We start from the raw sequence: 15,894 nt of genomic DNA, 5'->3' as shown, positions 1-15,894 counted from the left end.
CGGTTGGACAGATGGACAGACAGAGCTCCCCAGCCTGCATGGCTCTCACAGTTTATTTCTGTCTAGCTGGGCCTGTGCTGCTGGTGGCTCCAGGGATCCCATCAGGCGCTCTCCTCCGTAGGCTGGGGGCAGTCCAGCCAGTACTGGGCGATGGAGCGGGGATAGCGTGGCCGCACCAGGTCCACACGCTTGGTGCGCAGGTTGACACGGTAGTACTTGTCTAGGGGAAGAGGATGTGGCTGTCAGGACTGTCCCCAGCTCTGGTGAGCTGCCAGGCCTCACTGCCAGCACCTTCCCACTGCATCCCAGAGCCCTGGGACACTGCAGAGAGAGAGGAGCCCTCCCCGTGGCCCGGCAGCCCCGATCCCACATCATTCCTAGATCCTGACAGACTCACCTCCTACAAAGAAGTAGACACTCTGGAGCATCTCACACGTGGAGCCCGACAGCCCATCACTTTCAACACCTGCTGAGTCGGGGTCATTTTGCAGCCAGCTCCAGAATCCCAAATTCAGTGACCGGTGGTGGTTGTACCTCTTGCGCTGGCGGCGAGACTTCCTCCTCCGGTGCTGGCTGGAGGCCACGTAAATGCGGCCGGCCATGGCAGCGTCCAGCCGGCTGGGCAGCCCCTGCCAGTCCCGGCTGATGTACCTCGGGCCGCTCGCCCCGGCTGCAAAAGGAGCAGAGGGTGGGTGAGAGGGGCAGCAGCGTGTGGGGTGAGCTGAGCCCAGCCCCACAGAGAACACCCAGCACCCGCTCCGAGACCCACAGGAATGCTCCAAAGGATGCCAGCCTGGATGGGACGTGAGTGACACAGCAGCGGCTCCCCACTCCCTTGGCTGGGGTCAGCCTTGTGCTGCTGATTCCCCTTCTCCTCCTCTCCATCCTTCATTCCCCCTGCCCAGGCTGGGGTTTTCCTGCGCCATCTCCAGTTCCAGTGATAATAAACAGTCCCCAGCAGTGACACCATGGTGTGAGGCAGCTGCTGATGGGTTCGGTAATGTGGAGCATAAGGGCTGTGAGGGTGGGATTTGGGATGCTGTGGGAGGTGCAGCTGTGGCCGGGGGGTTCCTGTGTGTGGCCTGGGCAGGATGTGATGGCTCATCCTGCCCTGATAGCTCATCCTGCCCATCTGTGCTTCCAGGCATCGCTCCTTCCTCCCTGTGTGTCTGCATCCCTCGTGCCCTGTCAGTGCCCGCTGTTGGGACCCTTCCCCCGGGGCTGGCCCAGCCCTTACGCATCCTGCTGCCAAAGAGGAGCTGGAAAACATCCTCCCAGCTGTCCCGGTTCATGAAGGCGTAGTGCTTGAACACCGTGGAGGGGGAGGACTTCTCGCAGTCGGCCTGCGTGGGCTGCTGGGCAAAGTCGTAGGACCAGTAGTACTTGTCTAGGAGAGGATGAGCAGGGTGTTAGTGGGGGACAAGCACTGGAGGGGTGTCCAGCCTGTGCCCAATGGTGCCAGGCTCTGCCAGGAGCAGGGGGGCTGCCCCCCTTACCCTTGAAGAAATAGACTCTCTCATTGCCGTGGTAGCTGTGGGCAGGGAGGGCGAACGCTGCGTCCACGTTGTTGGGGATGCCCTCAAAGCCCTCGGAGATGTCCCGTGGGTACCCAGGGTCCAGAGCTCCGTCATCAAAGCGCCAGTACTGGGTGCCCTGGGGAGTGGGGGACGGAGAGAGGTTACAGGTGCAACATCCCCCAGCCACGGGGCTGCCAGGAGGAGCGAGCGGATGCTGGGGAGCCCCATCATGAGGCTGTGGTTGCTTGGGGTCCCAGAACACCCGCAGGGATTTGGGGTATCTGGCAACCACTTGTGTGTGTGGGTGCATGGAAGGTGCCAGAAGGGGATATAGGGTGGGTTGGGGGGCTGTGCTGGCCACCCTGGGGGTACCCCCAGCCCTGCAGCCCACCTTGAAGAGGTAAGTCTTGCCCTGGCAGTTGATGCGTGTGAAGGCTGCATCAATGGGGCCCTCGATGCCCCAGACATCACTGATGAGCTTGGGGTAGCCAGGCCTCACACTGGTCTTGTCCAGCTCATAAAAGTACTTCCCTGAGAAGAGAGGACAGGTAGGGGCAGCAGGAGGGACTGCAGACACCAGCACAGGGTGACAGCATGGCAGCGTGTCCCACGTGCCTGGGGAAGGTCCCCAGAGTACCTCGGAAAGCGTAAAGGGAACCGTTCTTCAGGTCGGTGAAGGCATCGAAAGGTTTCCCACTGCACAGCTCCTCAGGCTCCCCAGACCCATCTGGGGTGGGGTCAGGCTGCTCTGGCAGTGTCCCCCCAGGGGTTGGCTTGCTCTCTGGTGTGGTTTCCACCAGCACTGGGGATGTGGGCAGCTGTGTGGGGTCTGCCACGGGCACCTCGTCTGTGGTGAAGTTGACGTTGAGGCTGTAGTCCAGGTAGTCATCCTCCGGCAAGGCAAAGACATCTCCCCGGGTCACTGCAGGAGGGAGCAGGCTGGTTCCCACCTGGTCTGGGTGCAGGAGATGCTCCCTCCCAGGCAACAGAGATTTATAGAATCATGGAGAATCATGAAGGTTGGAAAAGCCCTCTAAGATCATCAAGTCCTATTTAACCCAGCACTGCCAACCATGTCCCCAGTGCCAGAAACACAGATTTTTAGAACACTTTCCAGGGATGGTGATTCCACCTGGGCCTATTCCAATGCCTGAACACCCTTTCAATGAAGACATTTTTCCTTCTATCCAATATATCCAATTAGCACGGATCCCATGGCCCATATGGTGAGGAGCCAGCTCCCAGAAACCCCATTGCTGCAGCAAATCCTGGTGCTGACTTCACCCCGCAGACACAGGTGAGAGCAGAGCTGACCAAGCACAGACCCCACGCTGTGGAGCACCCACAGCCCATTCCCCCTGTGTCCTGGCCAGGAGGGTGGCCGTGGGGACAGTACCTTTGGCTTTGCAGACGGTGGAGTAGTCGCTGCAGCAGCTCTGGTAGTACACACAGAGGGTGTCACACTGGCACTTGTGCCCTGCATCAAAGCCTTCTTCACAGCGGCCCTCGCAGGAGTCTGCAAAAGGCACCCCACAGCTCAGGAGTGATGTGGAGTGGGGCAGTGGGGCCCATGCCTCCCCCCCAGCCCAGCCCCACGGGGGAGAACAAACTTGGGTATGTCCTGGTTGAGGATACCCCACCTCTTCATGGTCAGCTCCATCACCAGGGGCTACAGCAGCTCCTTGCCCTGCTCCCACCTAGGTCCTGCTGGGATGGGAGCTGTGCCATGGTCACAGTTCTGTGCTGGCAGCCCAGCTGAGGGACGGGCAGGGACTTGCCAAGGCACCCCTGGCACCCGTGTGCTGCCCACTTGCTTTGGAATAAGCGAACCCCCATCCTGCAGGGTCCAGCCAGTGTGGCCACGGTCACCATCCTCCCCACCCGGCCCAGGAGCCGCTCTTGTTCCATCCCCAAAGCACCTGGCAAGGGGCTGGCAGGCTGAAGCTCACCTTCTGCAGCATGGCTGGCAGCGAGCAGGGCCAGCACGAGGGCAGGGAAGAGCAGCCTCATCCTGGGCGTCCGGCAGCACAGCCCTCCTGCGACTGTGCGGGCTGGAGCACAGCACAGCCCCAGCATCCACTGTTTGCTCAGCCTGCCCCGGAGGGAGAAAGCAAACAGCCCAAGGTCGGAGCAGGGGAAAAGGGGCAGAGATGATCTCCCACCCAGCTTCCCCCACAGTCCACGCTGAACTGCGGATGTCTGGAGGGGGACAGGGCTGCCAGGAGTGTGAGCAGCTCCTCCCCAGCCCCGGTGCAGGTTGGGCACTGTTCAGAGAGTGGGGAGGGACAGCAGAAGGACAGTCTGGAACCGCTTTTAAGGCCCTGCCACACTTATTTCAGAGCAACCAGCTGTTTCCCAGCCTTGTTTTGGCAAAGACAAAAACCCAAATGAGATGAGACAGGGGAGAGATGCTCAGAAGACAAAGGGAAAAGCCCTGGGCTTACACTTGCCCAAAATATGACCATTTTGGAGGGCTTATTCTTGGGATTTCAGTTTTCTCAGTGTCAAGGCTGGGAACAGACCTGGAGAGCCTCAAGGCAGGGTGGCTTGGGATGGGGCAGGTGTCACCTCTGTGCGTGGGGACCAGAGGCCAGAGGTGAGCGGCTGGGGGCAGGAGCCATCAGCGCTTTCACTGCAGAAGGCAAACAAAAGCCTGTGTATTTTGCTCCCATCATTCCCTTCCCAACCAATCTTTTTGGTTACTAATTAATGTTGATTCAGCTCTTTTGGCAGCTCCTGATATCTCTGGGATGTTTATTTAATCAGGGGCAAGGAGCAAATGCACACGAGGCTGCAGCAATCCTGCCTCTTCTATCTCTGCTGGGACAGGAGCTCCGTGGGATCTGTCCCAGCCCTTGGGCAGGAGTGGTGCAGCTTTAAGAGATGCAAGGTCTGGGTGGGGAGAGAAACCCGAGCAGAACACCCTCTTCTCCAGGGGTCTCTCCTCTGCCAGCTCAGACACGGGCAGTTCCTGGCATCGTCTGCTGCTGGCATCTTGCTGGAAAGAGCTTTATTTGGTTTTGAGACAGGCATTTTCACCTGGAAGCCCTGGGGAGCTGAGGGCAGCTACCAGACATGGGCTTTGGGGGCAGAACTTCTCCTGTGGCCCTCACCCCGCTCTTGTCCCCTGGGCTCAGCTGTGGCAGGGCTGGCACTGTCCCTAAGTGCCAGCCCCAGCTCATTGCTGCACCACAGCTTCGTCCCGTCCCTGTTGAACCAGTCCTGGGCGATAACAGCCCTGGGAGGGTTCAGGCTCGAAGGAGGCTCTGGGGGAGAAGGGCTGGGCATTGTCTGAGCTGCTTTGGCTGATCAGCTCAGACAAAGCTCCCTTCTGCTGCTGCAGGCTCCCCATCACCAGCAGGGACCCATGAAAGCTCAGTGAGCCCTTCCCTGCCAGGAGCAGATCCCAGGAGAGGGGTTGGTTGGATAAAGGGGCCCGGGGGAGCTCCTCCAGCCAAGGGCTGAGCAGAGCCAGTGAGGAGAACTCAGGGAACGGGGCTGACCCCCCAGGACAAGGCTGGGAACTGCTGCAGTTCCAGAGTCCCGGCTGCTGGGTCTGAAATCTCTCCCAAAAAGCAAAGCAAAGCAAAACTAAAGGCAAAGCAAAGCACAGCTCTCTGGGATAGTCAGAACAAGCCTAAAGGGAAGGGTTTGAATTCTGCTTTCCCCGGGCAGCAAACCCCCTGCTGCTCTACACTGCAACAGCCCTTATGGTTACCCCTGAGTAACAATAATTTATCAGGAAAATCCTTACTGGTTCTGTGCCGAGCTTCTCCCGCAGTTTTGTGCTGCTCGGGGTGCCTTGTCTGCTGTCCTTCCTTGTGGGATGATGTCCCTTTCCTCTGTCTGTCCCCTCGTAGTGGATTCAGAGAGGATTAAGAGCGACTCTGTCACATCCAAACATCAACTCGAATTTAAGTCTCAGGCTGACCCGGCAACAACCTGGTTTTGGGGTCAAGGATTTAAGCTGCTCCTCCCAGCACACCGAGAAATGCCCAAAGCATTTAAGCATTTCTGCCCTGAGCACGTCTGGCCTGGAAAAAAGAAAACAAAAGAGGCCCAGGCTGCCTCTGCTCTTTCTTTTATCATGCAAATCCCGAGCCCACCCAGAAGAGCTGCTCTGAATTTTCACCAAGCAATGGGTATTTGCTCCCTGCTGATACCAAACGGGTTCGAAACGCTGTGCCAGGGTGGTCACAGCCTCACCGTGACCACCGCAGTGCCTGGTCCCCTTTACCTCCACCCTGTGCCCCCTTGCTGGTCACAGAGGGTCCTGAAGAAATGTCCCACAAAATCAGCCTGGGGGTCCCTGCCTGCCGTGGAAGTGACACCGCAGCAGCAGCTCGGGCACAATGGGGGGATGTGGGCCATGGGGACAGCAGGACAAGCCCCAGCTCAGGCTGGACAGGGAGAGCTGTGGAATGGAATGGTTTGGGTTGAAAATGAAAGATTGTCTGGTTCCGAATCCTGTCACGTCCCACTAGACCAGGTTGCTCCAAGCCCTGTTAACCTGGCCTTGGACACGCAGGGCTGGGACATCCACAGCTTCCCTGAATAAGTTACTTCACAAGTAAAAATTTTCTCCTAGTATCTAATATAAATCTCTCATTTTTTATTTTAAAACCTCTCCCCTTTGTCCAACCGGTATCTTTGTGTAAAAATTCACTTCCCCCTCCCGATTTTTTTTTTTTTTTTTTTTTAATGAGCCCTGTTTAAGCACTGAAAGGCCACGATCACAGAAATTTAGGTTGGAAAAGCCATTATCCCGGCACTGCCAAGCCCACCACGGCCCCAAGCGCTACATCCCCGCTTCTGTTAACCCTTCCGGGGCTGGTGGCAGGAGGGTTTGGGGGGGATCTGCAGCCGCCGGGACCGAGCCCCTCCTCGGAGAGGCGGCGCCTGCTCCCGGTGACATCAGCCCCGGGGACCGGGATGCTGAGCCCGGCCCGGGGAAGGCGGATCCCGCTCCTCTTCCAGCTCCGCATCCCGACAGGGCAGAGCGGGGAGCGGGACTCATCCTCCCTGCTGTCCCCTGCTGTCCCCGGCCACGCGGGTCCCCGCGGGAGCGGGGGGATGCTGCGGGCTCGGCGGGGGATGCTGCGCTAGCGGCGGCCGATGCTCGCCCTGCTGCTGTCGCTGCACACGCTGGGCCGGTCGCTGGCCATGGCGAGCGGGGAGAGGCTGGCGGTGCCGCAGGGTGGGAGCCGGGCGGGCGGGGGCTGCCCCCGGGAGCACGGCGGGGTCTCCCCCGGGGTGGGTACCGAGGTCCGGGAGGCGCTGGAGCGGGTCCTGCCCGTTCTCCGCCGGGCAATCGGCCAGGCCAGGCAGGCGGCCACCCCCGAGGGGCTGCGGGCGGCTCTCTCCGAGGTGTTCCGGCTGGTGGAGGAGGCCTGGGGGATGCCCGCCGTGGGGAGGGACGTGGCCAAGGTGCTGTGCGATGTGATCCGCCTCGAGGGGGGCCTGGACCTGCTGCTCAACCTGCTCTACACCGCCGAGCTGGAGACCAAGTGCCAGGCAGGAAAACTCCTGGAGCAGATCCTGGTGGCGGAAAACAGGTGAGTCTGAAAAGAGCCCCTCACCCTGCCAGGAACAGCCCTCCCCACCACCCCAGCACTGCCAGCTCCCAGAATGGTTTGGGCTCAAAGAGACCTTAAAGAGCTCACCTCAACCCCCTGCCATGGGTAGGGACACCTTCCACAGACCAGAGTGCTACAGCTCCATCCAGCCTGGCCTTGACCTCTCCAGACTCCCCTGCTGTGGGTGCTCCCAGCTGCACAAACCCCCTGCGATCCCCACCACATCCCCCCACACCCAGGCTCCCTGACCCAGCTCCAGGCAATGCCCGTGGGCTGCTCCCTTCCCCCTCAGCTGGACCAGCCCCAGCTCATGGATGCTGGTGAGCACTGGGGTGTCCTCCTGAGCCCCCTCAGCTGGACCAGCCCCAGCTCAGGGATGCTGGTGAGCACTGGGGTGTCCTCCTGAGCCCCCTCAGCTGGACCAGCCCCAGCTCAGGGATGCTGGTGAGCACTGGGGTGTCCTCCTGAGCCCCCTCAGCTGGACCAGCCCCAGCTCAGGGATGCTGGTGAGCACTGGGGTGTCCTCCTGAGCCCCCTCAGCTGGACCAGCCCCAGCTCAGGGATGCTGGTGAGCACTGGGGTGTCCTCCTGAGCCCCCTCAGCTGGACCAGCCCCAGCTCAGGGATGCTGGTGAGCACTGGGGTGTCCTCCTGAGCCCCCTCAGCCTCGCTGAGCTGAGTCAGTTTGGCTGGCTCAGAGCATCTGACCCAAAGGACGAGACGTGACTCCCCTTTAGCCATAACTGCAGCAGGAGGAGGAGGAGGACAAAGCCACTTGCCAGAGCCTTCCTGCTGCTGCCCAGGGCTGGAATGAAGCCATAAAGAGGGCTCAGCAGCCCTCAGGCCCTAGCTCAGATGCATGTGCTGCTGCTCAGGACAGGTGAGAGGTGCTGGGATGTCTCTGTCAGGGCACGGTGGGGTGGGAGTGTGTGCCTCAGTGTGTGTGTGTGTGTACAACAGTGCCTGTGCACACCTGACACATCTAAATCACAGCACCCACACACAGCTCACCCTTCCAACACCCCAAATGCACTCTGCCAGCTCTGCTCTCCCTCAGAGCACCCCAACCCAGCCAGCCCCAGCCAGGGCTCTGGAAATTGTATGGAGGGAGCCTGACCAAAGTTACTCTGGCTTCCTGGGGGATGTCTCTTGCTGGGAGATTGTGGACTCGCAGCCTGGGCCTCATTTCATGCACTGGCAGGCAAAAATAAGCAGCAGCTAAATCAGGAAAGCCCATTAGGGTGGAATTTAATCCCAGGAAGCATCACTGGCATGGTCTGCATTCAGCACTCAGCTTCTTAGCAAGAGAAAGCATTTGCTGGAGTTGTTGTTTCTGCTCCAGGGGCAGTTCATGGGCCAGGGTCTTGGAGCAGCCATGGGATTCCAGCCCCTCGCTTCCCACAACCTCTGAGCAATGGCAGGGAGGAGTGGGGCTCCCCTTTGGCTCCAAGACTCTCACTTACAGAATTCTCCCAGTTTGTGCACACCAGCAGAGGTGTTTAGCTGGGAGCTGGACAGGTCCTGGCTCCATCTGCAGCTGCAGGGAGTTGGGGACCCGTGTTTGTCACCCAGCTCCATGGCTGAGTCCGGGCTCAGAGCCAGACCCAGGCTGAGGGTTTTTTGTTGGTTTTTTTTTTTTCCCAGGGTTCTCCACAGCATTTCCTGTCAAACCCACCCCAAGGTCAGTGAGAGCCCTGTGTGTCACAGGCTTCCCAGAAATGCTCTTCCTGCCTGCCAGCACAGGCGTGCCATCACCCCACCATGGCTGGGGACTGAGCCACTGCCCTCACGAGCAGCAGGGCACGGGGCACCTGTGCCAGTGCTGCCTCACAAACACAGCAGCTCCATCACGGCACCAAATGGCCACTGCTGAGGGCAGGAATGGAGCTGCCACTCAGCCCAGGAAAGCTCCTGGGAGCACAGCCAAGAGCTCACCTCAGAGGGTGGGGAGGCCCCAGCACACAGAAGCTGTGGCTGCCCCATCCCTGGAAATGTCCAAGGCCAGGTTGAACAGGGCTTGGAGCAACCTGGTCTGGTGGAAAGTGTGCCTGTCCCCTGGAACTGGATGAGTTTTCAGGTCCCTTCCAACCCAAGTCATTCTATGAGCCTGATTTCCCCCTTCCTCGCTGCATTTTCAAGGCACAGCCCCATTCAGGTGTCATTTTAAGCACAGGCCTCCCAAAAATCAGCTGTGGCCAAGCAGTGGCCCCTGGCAACCTACCCCAGGCTCTTGCTGTCCTCTTCCAGAAGAGTGCAGGGTGAGGAAATAAGGAGCTGCCATGGCAGGACAGACCCCCGTGTCCCACTTGTGTTCAGGGCTGTTTGGCTGCTCATGCAGGTGTGAAAGCCCTGTCCTGACAGCTCTCACAGCACTGCTTAGGGGACAAACAAGTTTCACTCCCAAACACAAAACAGCTCCACACCACAGCAGTGCTGGCCCAGCAGATCCATTTCCAGCCTGGCATTAACCTACCCTGCCTGTTAATTGCTGTGAAGATCCTACCTCGAGCACGAGATCATCCAGAGAGGGGTTCCTGGGCTGCGCACCCCGTCACAAGTTCTTCCCTCAACACCAGCCCACTGCATCTTGCTGTGTTGCATATCTGGCAGCTGTGTCCTGCAGGGAGTCATCTGTCTGTCCTGGGATAAATGTCACCAAGGCACGGGCCACACCAGTCACTGCTCTCATTCCTTGCTCGTCCATCCGCCCCTCACCCGCCTCTCCTTCCCGCAGGGACCGGATCGCTCGGATCGGTCTGGGCGTAATCCTGAACTTAGCCAAGGAGAGGGACGTTCCCCAGCTGGCCCAGAGCATCTCTGGGATCCTGGAGCACATGTTCAAGCACACGGAGGAGACCTGCTTCCAGCTCATCTCCGACGGAGGCCTGGACACCATCCTGTACTGGTGCCGCTGGACGGACCCCGCCGTGCTGCGCCACTGCGCCATGGCCTTGGCCAACTGCGCCATGTACGGGGGCCAGGCCAACCAGCGCCTGATGATCGAGAAGAAAGCGGCAGAGTGGCTTTTCCCACTGGCCTTTTCCAAAGATGACGAGCTGATCCGGCTGCACGCCTGCCTGGCCATCACGGTGCTGGCCACCAACAAGGAGATCGAGAAGGAGGTGGAGCGCTCGGGGACGCTGGCGCTGGTGGAGCCCTTCATCGCCTCGCTGGACCCCGAGCAGTTCGCCCGGGAGATGCTGGGCAGCAGTGACAACATCCAGGGGCGGACGGCGCAGGACCTGCAGCGCCTCGTGCCCCTCCTGGACAGCTCCCGGCTGGAAGCCCAGTGCATCGCCGCCTTCTACCTCTGCACCGAGGCCGCCATCAAAGCCAGGCAGAAGAAAACACAGGTAAAGGGTAGGTTGGCCTGGAGGAAGGTGATGATAAAGGGAAGGGCTGCCACAGCTGCATCTGGGTGTCTTTTGCTCACCAAACACCTTGGTCCTCGCCTGGCCCGGCACAGCTTGCTGGGAAGAGGATGAGGGGAGGCAAAGTGACGTCTCCTCCCTTCGTGTCCCCAGATTTTCAGTGAGATCGGGGCTACGCAGAGCCTGAAGAGGATTGTGTGCTACTCCACCAGCAGCACCACCTCCTCCCTGGCCAAAAAGGTGCTGCGCATGATAGGGGAGGAGGTTCCTCGGCGCATCCTGCCCACGGTTCCCAACTGGAAATCCTGTGAGGTGCAGACGTGGCTGCAGCAGATTGGATTCGACAAATATTGCCAAATATTCCTGGTAGGGCTTTGTGCTGGGGGAGGGATGCATGGATGGACACTTCTGCCCCATCTCACACCAGAGGTGCAAGCATCTCACCCAGCTTTTCCTGGGACCTTTCCAGCCTGGGTTTCTCTTGACAGGATCACCAGGTGGATGGGGACATTCTCCTGAGGCTGACGGAGCAGGAGCTGCAGAAGGATTTGGGGATGGACTCCAGCATCACTCGGAAAAGGTAGGACCACCACCAGGGCACACTGGACTCCCTCAGGGCCATCACCACAGTGGCAGAGGCAGGGACAAGGTCTCTGCCTTTCTCTTCTTGCAAGAACAGGAACAGAGATCCTCCAAATGCAGAACCTGCACTGCCAGGGCTTTTCCACTGCACTTTTTGCAGTCCCAGAGGGATTTCTGTAATGGGACCACTGCATGGCAGAGGTGTGGGTGGGGGCACAGGGCAGGTGGGATCGTGCTCATTACCCAGAAAGATGGGAATTTACCCTTAGCTGAGCTCCTCACACCTCAGTGTCCCGAGGACCAGCACTCCCGTGCAGCTTTTCCTCCGTTTCTGGAGCTCATCCTTCACCCCAGCCTGGAGCTGCACTCCCCCTGAGCAGGTAAAAGATGTGGTACCACACATCTCCAAGTGCTGCCTGGCGCTCCGTTTGTTCCTCCACCAGGTTTTTCCGGGAGCTGACGGAGCTCAAGACCTTTGCCAACTACTCCACCTGTGACCGCAGCAACCTGGCCGACTGGCTGGGGGGCATCGACCCCAAATTCCGGCAGTACACCTACAACCTGCTCACCTGCGGCATTGACCGCAACTTCCTGCACCGGGTGACGGAGCAGCAGCTGCAGGAGGACTGTCACATCCACACCGGCTTCCACCGCGTCCGCATCCTCACTGCGGCCAGGGGTGCGGCTCCCAGCGGGAGGGAAAGGCGTTGGGGGGTGTTTGGGATGAGCTGCTGGGCGGTTTTTAATTTCTGGTGGTTGTTTTGCGCTGCCCAGAAACGCTTCACTCCCCTATCACGCTGCAAACCACATCCAACGGGACCGATGTGTTCATCAGCTACCGGAGGAGCACCGGCTCGCAGCTGGCCAGGTGAGTCCTGCAGGAAACAGTGGAGCCCAGAGGGAAGGTGGGTGCTCAGCTGTGGGGAAAATGTGGAATGTGGAGGAGGGAGAGGCTGCCAAAAGCTGCGGAGCAAATGGGGACAGCACACGTGATAACCTGCACAATGGACAGGCCGATTCCCAGTCCTGTCACCGCCGCTGTGGCACTGTCTGACCCTTTCCTCACGCTCCTGGGGCTGTAGGGGATCACAGCAGGGAGTCAACATCAGCTCCTCCTGTTCCCTGCACATGCCCACACGGCTGGGCTGGAGCTGGCATCTCCTTCCCTGCTCCTCTGTCTCACTGTGTCTCAGCCAGCGTGGTGAGACAGCAAATGAAACCTCTCCTCATGGTCCCCTCTCCACCAGCCTGCTGAAGGTCCACCTGCAGCTCCACGGCTTCAGCGTGTTCATCGACGTGGAGAAGCTGGAGGCAGGGAAGTTTGAAGATAAACTGATCCAGAGCGTCCTGAGTGCCCGGAATTTTGTGCTGGTCCTCTCAGCAAACGCGCTGGATAAATGCATGGAGGACCCCGAGTGCAAGGACTGGGTACACAAGGTAAGAGGTGCCACCAGCTGGGAGCTGTGTGGATGTTGGGGTGGGAGGCAGTGGGTGAGGGGCTGGTACAGGCTATGAGCACCTGCATGTTCTGTTCCTGCAGGAGATTGTGACAGCCCTGAACTCTGGAAAGAACATTGTGCCTGTTACAGATCATTTTGAGTGGCCGGATCCAGAAACACTTCCCAAGGACATGAGGGCTGTCCTGAAATTTAATGGTATCATGTAAGTAAAAGCCACCTGTGCCATGGGGTGCACCTGTGGATAACAACTTGCATAAGGAGTAGCAAAGAGCCCAAGGACTTTGGGACAAACAGATGAGGGAGGCAGAACAGGTCAAAGGGACACTGAGTCACCCCAGATGCTCCAGGAGCAGGGAGCAAAGGTTCCCACCACATCCCTGCTGCTGCTGTGATGGGACTCCTCTGGGTGACAGAGGGGTCTCTGCTGGGAGGACACCCATCCTCAGGCAGGTTTTACAGCTCACCTGGGTTTCTTTCCCCCCCTGCTTTCCCTTTGTGCATCCCAGCCTGGCAGGGCATTCTGCAGCATCCACAGGGAAAAGGGAGCTCCTGGAGAGCTGGGCTGGAGGAAAGAGCTCTCTGGCTCCTGGCCCAAATGAACTGAGCTATCTTGTGGCAACCCACACACAAGAGGAAAAGCAAACATTGCATTTTTCCCCTCAAATACAGGTGGTCCCACGAGTACCAGGAGGCCACGATTGACAAAATCATCCGCTTTCTCCACGGCCGCTCCTCCCGGGACTCCTCGGCTGGCTCGGAGAACGGGCTGGACTGTTTGCACTCCCTGGGGCAGAGCTAGAACCAGGACAGCAGTCTCAGACATTCACAGGTGACCCCTTGTTGTGTGGGTCCAAATTAATCCCCCCTGACTTTTTCCCATCTTTGAGAGAAAACCTGTGGCTCTCACTCCCTTCTCACCCTCCAAGAACAAGCCCCTGGCCCCCAAAGGCCAGCACTCACTCCCACAGCGCCTGAGGAGCCAAGCCAGGCTGGACTCTGAGATGGATTATGTGTCTTCCACATCCTCCTGTGGGGTGGCAGGACATGCATGGGCTGTGAGGGAGACTGGCACCATCCAGACCCCAAAAAGCTTCCCCCAGAAGCACCTCCAAAGAGGAGAAATCTTCCAAGGACTGAAAACTGAAGAAGTGTTGAGAATCCATCGTAAGAGGACACACGGGAGAGAAGAACAATTGAGAGGAATGTGTGGCTTTGCTGTGTGCCCCAGGAATATCCCTGTGGTCAGAAACTCAGAGCAGGAAAGGGCAAATAAAAACTAAGCCCTAACAAAATCTTTGTGTTTGGGAAAGATAACCCACAGGGGCCTTCTGAAGTGCTTTATCTTTCCCAGCAATGTCCCTTTATCACAAAAGCTCCTTCCCTCCTCAAAAAACTTCCACCTCCCAGTGCTGCAAAACCACTGTGTGCTCTTAACTCTGGCAGTGGAAATTTGGGGTTAGACCATGTGAAGTTTCCATAGGATCTCTGCAAAAAGGGCTTTTAAAATACCCTCCTTCCCTCCATCTGAAGTCTCAGCTTCACCACTTTATCAGGTCTGTATTTTCAGGGCACTGGAGGCTGGATTGTAACCCTGGAAAACTTGAAATCCATGCAGGGAAGATGCTAATTACTGTGCTTGTGGAGTTATTGTACACTGTGGCTGTATTTTATCCTTCTCCACAGCGGATCTCCCGTGGTCTGTGCCTTCAGCAGGAGCTGGTGAATCTCTCTGCTGACCACCACACCTCCACAGCCCTGGCTGAGCGCCCTGGGCTTGTCCCTACTCACTGCTGGATGCAATTCCAAACCTGTTTCTTCCTGTCCACCTCTTCTCAACACCCACCCAGGCTTTTTGCAGCTCCTCACCTTTAAATATCAAGAAAAAGTGAAGCTGATGCCAAGAGCTGGCAGAGGATGGTCCAGCTGGGAGTGGGACCATCAGTGCCTGCTGCCAACACTGCTGGTGAGGAGCCATGGGCATCCTGACACAAACCCTGCATTTCACACTCCAGGCTGCTGAATCACCTTGCAGAAGCCCCAGGCTCCTTTTCCTACCCCTGCTCGAGAAGAACTCAAGCCTTTCAGGAGGTAACAAGGAGTCTCAGCCACCTTGTTCTCCTCCTGGCTCTCCCTGAAGCCCTGCTTTAACTGTCAGGAACACAAACACTTTTTTCTTTTAGCTTGGATCCACAAAAATTTCAGAGGGCCAAAAAAAAAAAAAAAAAGTTAATTCTGGTGCTTTATGGATAGTTTTTATCAGCTCACAGTTAATGGCATCTTTGCTCTCCAGTGAAAGGTTAATAGCCATATCTGCCCAGCACTCATCAGAATTAGAATCCATCTAATCTCCAGGTTAAATAACAAGAAGCCAGCAGATGAGCCCAAAGGTGAATCTGCTGAAGGATAAAAGCCTCTTGCGAGCTGCTTCAGGGAAAAGCCTTCAGTAACTGAATGTCAAGGCCTCCATGGCCACTGAAGGAGTCCCACACAAACAGTCCTAAGGATTTTTCTCCCTGCAATAATACCTGGTGGGATGATTGTGTCTTGTTTCCCAGGAGCTCTGTAGCAATCAGCCTCCTCACCCAGCACTCCGTGTGGAGATTTCCCTGTTCTCCACAGTTCAGGTGTCTCACCTGAAACCAGATCCCATCTCCTGCTCCAGCTGCCCAGACTGTGACTGCTCCTGTTTCCCCATCATTATCTTCACCTTAATGAACTTGCCCTGCTTCTGGCTAAACATCCTATACCCAGCCCCTTCCAGCTGGAGCAGTCCCAAGGAAATTAATTCCTCTGTCCTCATCCTTCCTCATTCCTTTGCTCTGCCATGTCAAAAGTGCTTGCAGTTATTCAATCAGGCATTATTAATAAATCTGTTTTTCACTTTAAATCCCTACCTCTTTGTCTGTATCACATGCTTCTCTCCCTGCAGGCTTTCCACACTTGTTTTCCTTTGCCACCAAGAAGCAGAACTGACATTCCCAAACACTGTTCCCTGGAGGAACCCCCTCACCTTTGCATGGACTGATGCTCTGCACCCCCAGGGACCCTGCCTGCTGCCACCAGCCGTGCCTCCACTGTTGCAACTCTTGAAGGACAGCCTAGAAAAACTTTGGTTTAATTTTTTTTAATAAGGCACAATAGCTGCCATTGAATCTCTCCCCACACAGAGCCAGGTTCCGCCTCACTGCACAACCCTGAGCACCTGCTTGGACTGGCACCCACAGAGTGGACTTTACTTCACAATCAGCTCAGCCACAAACATCTACTGCAACGTTCACAGCATGCCCTGTTCCTCAGGGAGGCCAATTCCAGGCTTAGCCCAGCAACCAGACCCGTAACTCCCGTGTTCCCTGGCGTAACTGCTTGGAGCAAGTGGCGTAACACCAAGT

General features: G+C 57.7%; 2 protein-coding genes across 3 annotated transcripts; one reads left to right on the top strand and one right to left on the bottom strand.

Annotated features, from left to right (window-relative positions):
- Window positions 1-34: 34 nt before the first annotated feature.
- Window positions 35-5,428, bottom strand: VTN (vitronectin). Of its 2 annotated transcripts, none has more exons than XM_058854188.1 (9): window positions 5,272-5,428; window positions 3,467-3,609; window positions 2,914-3,033; window positions 2,155-2,439; window positions 1,909-2,048; window positions 1,497-1,653; window positions 1,238-1,387; window positions 398-670; window positions 35-220 (listed from the first exon to the last, which is right to left on the bottom strand). In XM_058854188.1, exons 2-9 carry the CDS (start codon window positions 3,591-3,593, stop codon window positions 102-104), a joined length of 1,371 nt encoding a protein of 456 aa, XP_058710171.1. In that variant the 5' UTR covers window positions 3,594-3,609; window positions 5,272-5,428; the 3' UTR covers window positions 35-101. The 2 variants fall into 2 exon arrangements, with proteins under 2 accessions (XP_058710171.1, XP_058710172.1); XM_058854189.1 differs by having other exon boundaries at window positions 3,467-3,614; window positions 5,272-5,409.
- Window positions 5,429-5,968: 540 nt separating this feature from the next.
- Window positions 5,969-15,412, top strand: SARM1 (sterile alpha and TIR motif containing 1). Its single transcript, XM_058854180.1, has 9 exons — window positions 5,969-7,072; window positions 9,827-10,445; window positions 10,617-10,829; window positions 10,952-11,043; window positions 11,489-11,724; window positions 11,820-11,913; window positions 12,293-12,482; window positions 12,586-12,707; window positions 13,175-15,412. The coding sequence occupies exons 1-9, from the start codon at window positions 6,633-6,635 to the stop codon at window positions 13,302-13,304; spliced, it is 2,136 nt and encodes a 711-aa protein (XP_058710163.1). The 5' UTR covers window positions 5,969-6,632; the 3' UTR covers window positions 13,305-15,412.
- The last annotated feature ends 482 nt before the right edge of the window (window positions 15,413-15,894 follow it).

Source organism: Poecile atricapillus, chromosome 21, assembly GCF_030490865.1.
Source record: "Poecile atricapillus isolate bPoeAtr1 chromosome 21, bPoeAtr1.hap1, whole genome shotgun sequence".
Classification (NCBI taxonomy): Eukaryota; Metazoa; Chordata; class Aves; order Passeriformes; family Paridae; genus Poecile; species Poecile atricapillus.
The sequence above is the reverse complement of the archived record's forward strand: the minus strand, read 5'-3'. Positions and strand labels throughout refer to the sequence as shown.

Excerpts from the sequence above, each read along its gene's own strand:
- VTN (XM_058854188.1), bottom strand. The coding sequence starts at position 3,593 with ATGCTGGGGCTGTGCTGTGCTCCAGCCCGCACAGTCGCAGGAGGGCTG. Across the intron at positions 1,388-1,496 it reads GAGAGTCTATTTCTTCAAGG|ACAAGTACTACTGGTCCTAC; the intron begins GTAAGGGGGGCA and ends ATCCTCTCCTAG. Across the intron at positions 221-397 it reads TGTCTACTTCTTTGTAGGAG|ACAAGTACTACCGTGTCAAC; the intron begins GTGAGTCTGTCA and ends CTCTTCCCCTAG.
- SARM1 (XM_058854180.1), top strand. The coding sequence starts at position 6,633 with ATGCTCGCCCTGCTGCTGTCGCTGCACACGCTGGGCCGGTCGCTGGCC. Across the intron at positions 10,830-10,951 it reads AATATTGCCAAATATTCCTG|GATCACCAGGTGGATGGGGA; the intron begins GTAGGGCTTTGT and ends TTCTCTTGACAG. Across the intron at positions 11,725-11,819 it reads CATCCTCACTGCGGCCAGGG|AAACGCTTCACTCCCCTATC; the intron begins GTGCGGCTCCCA and ends TGCGCTGCCCAG.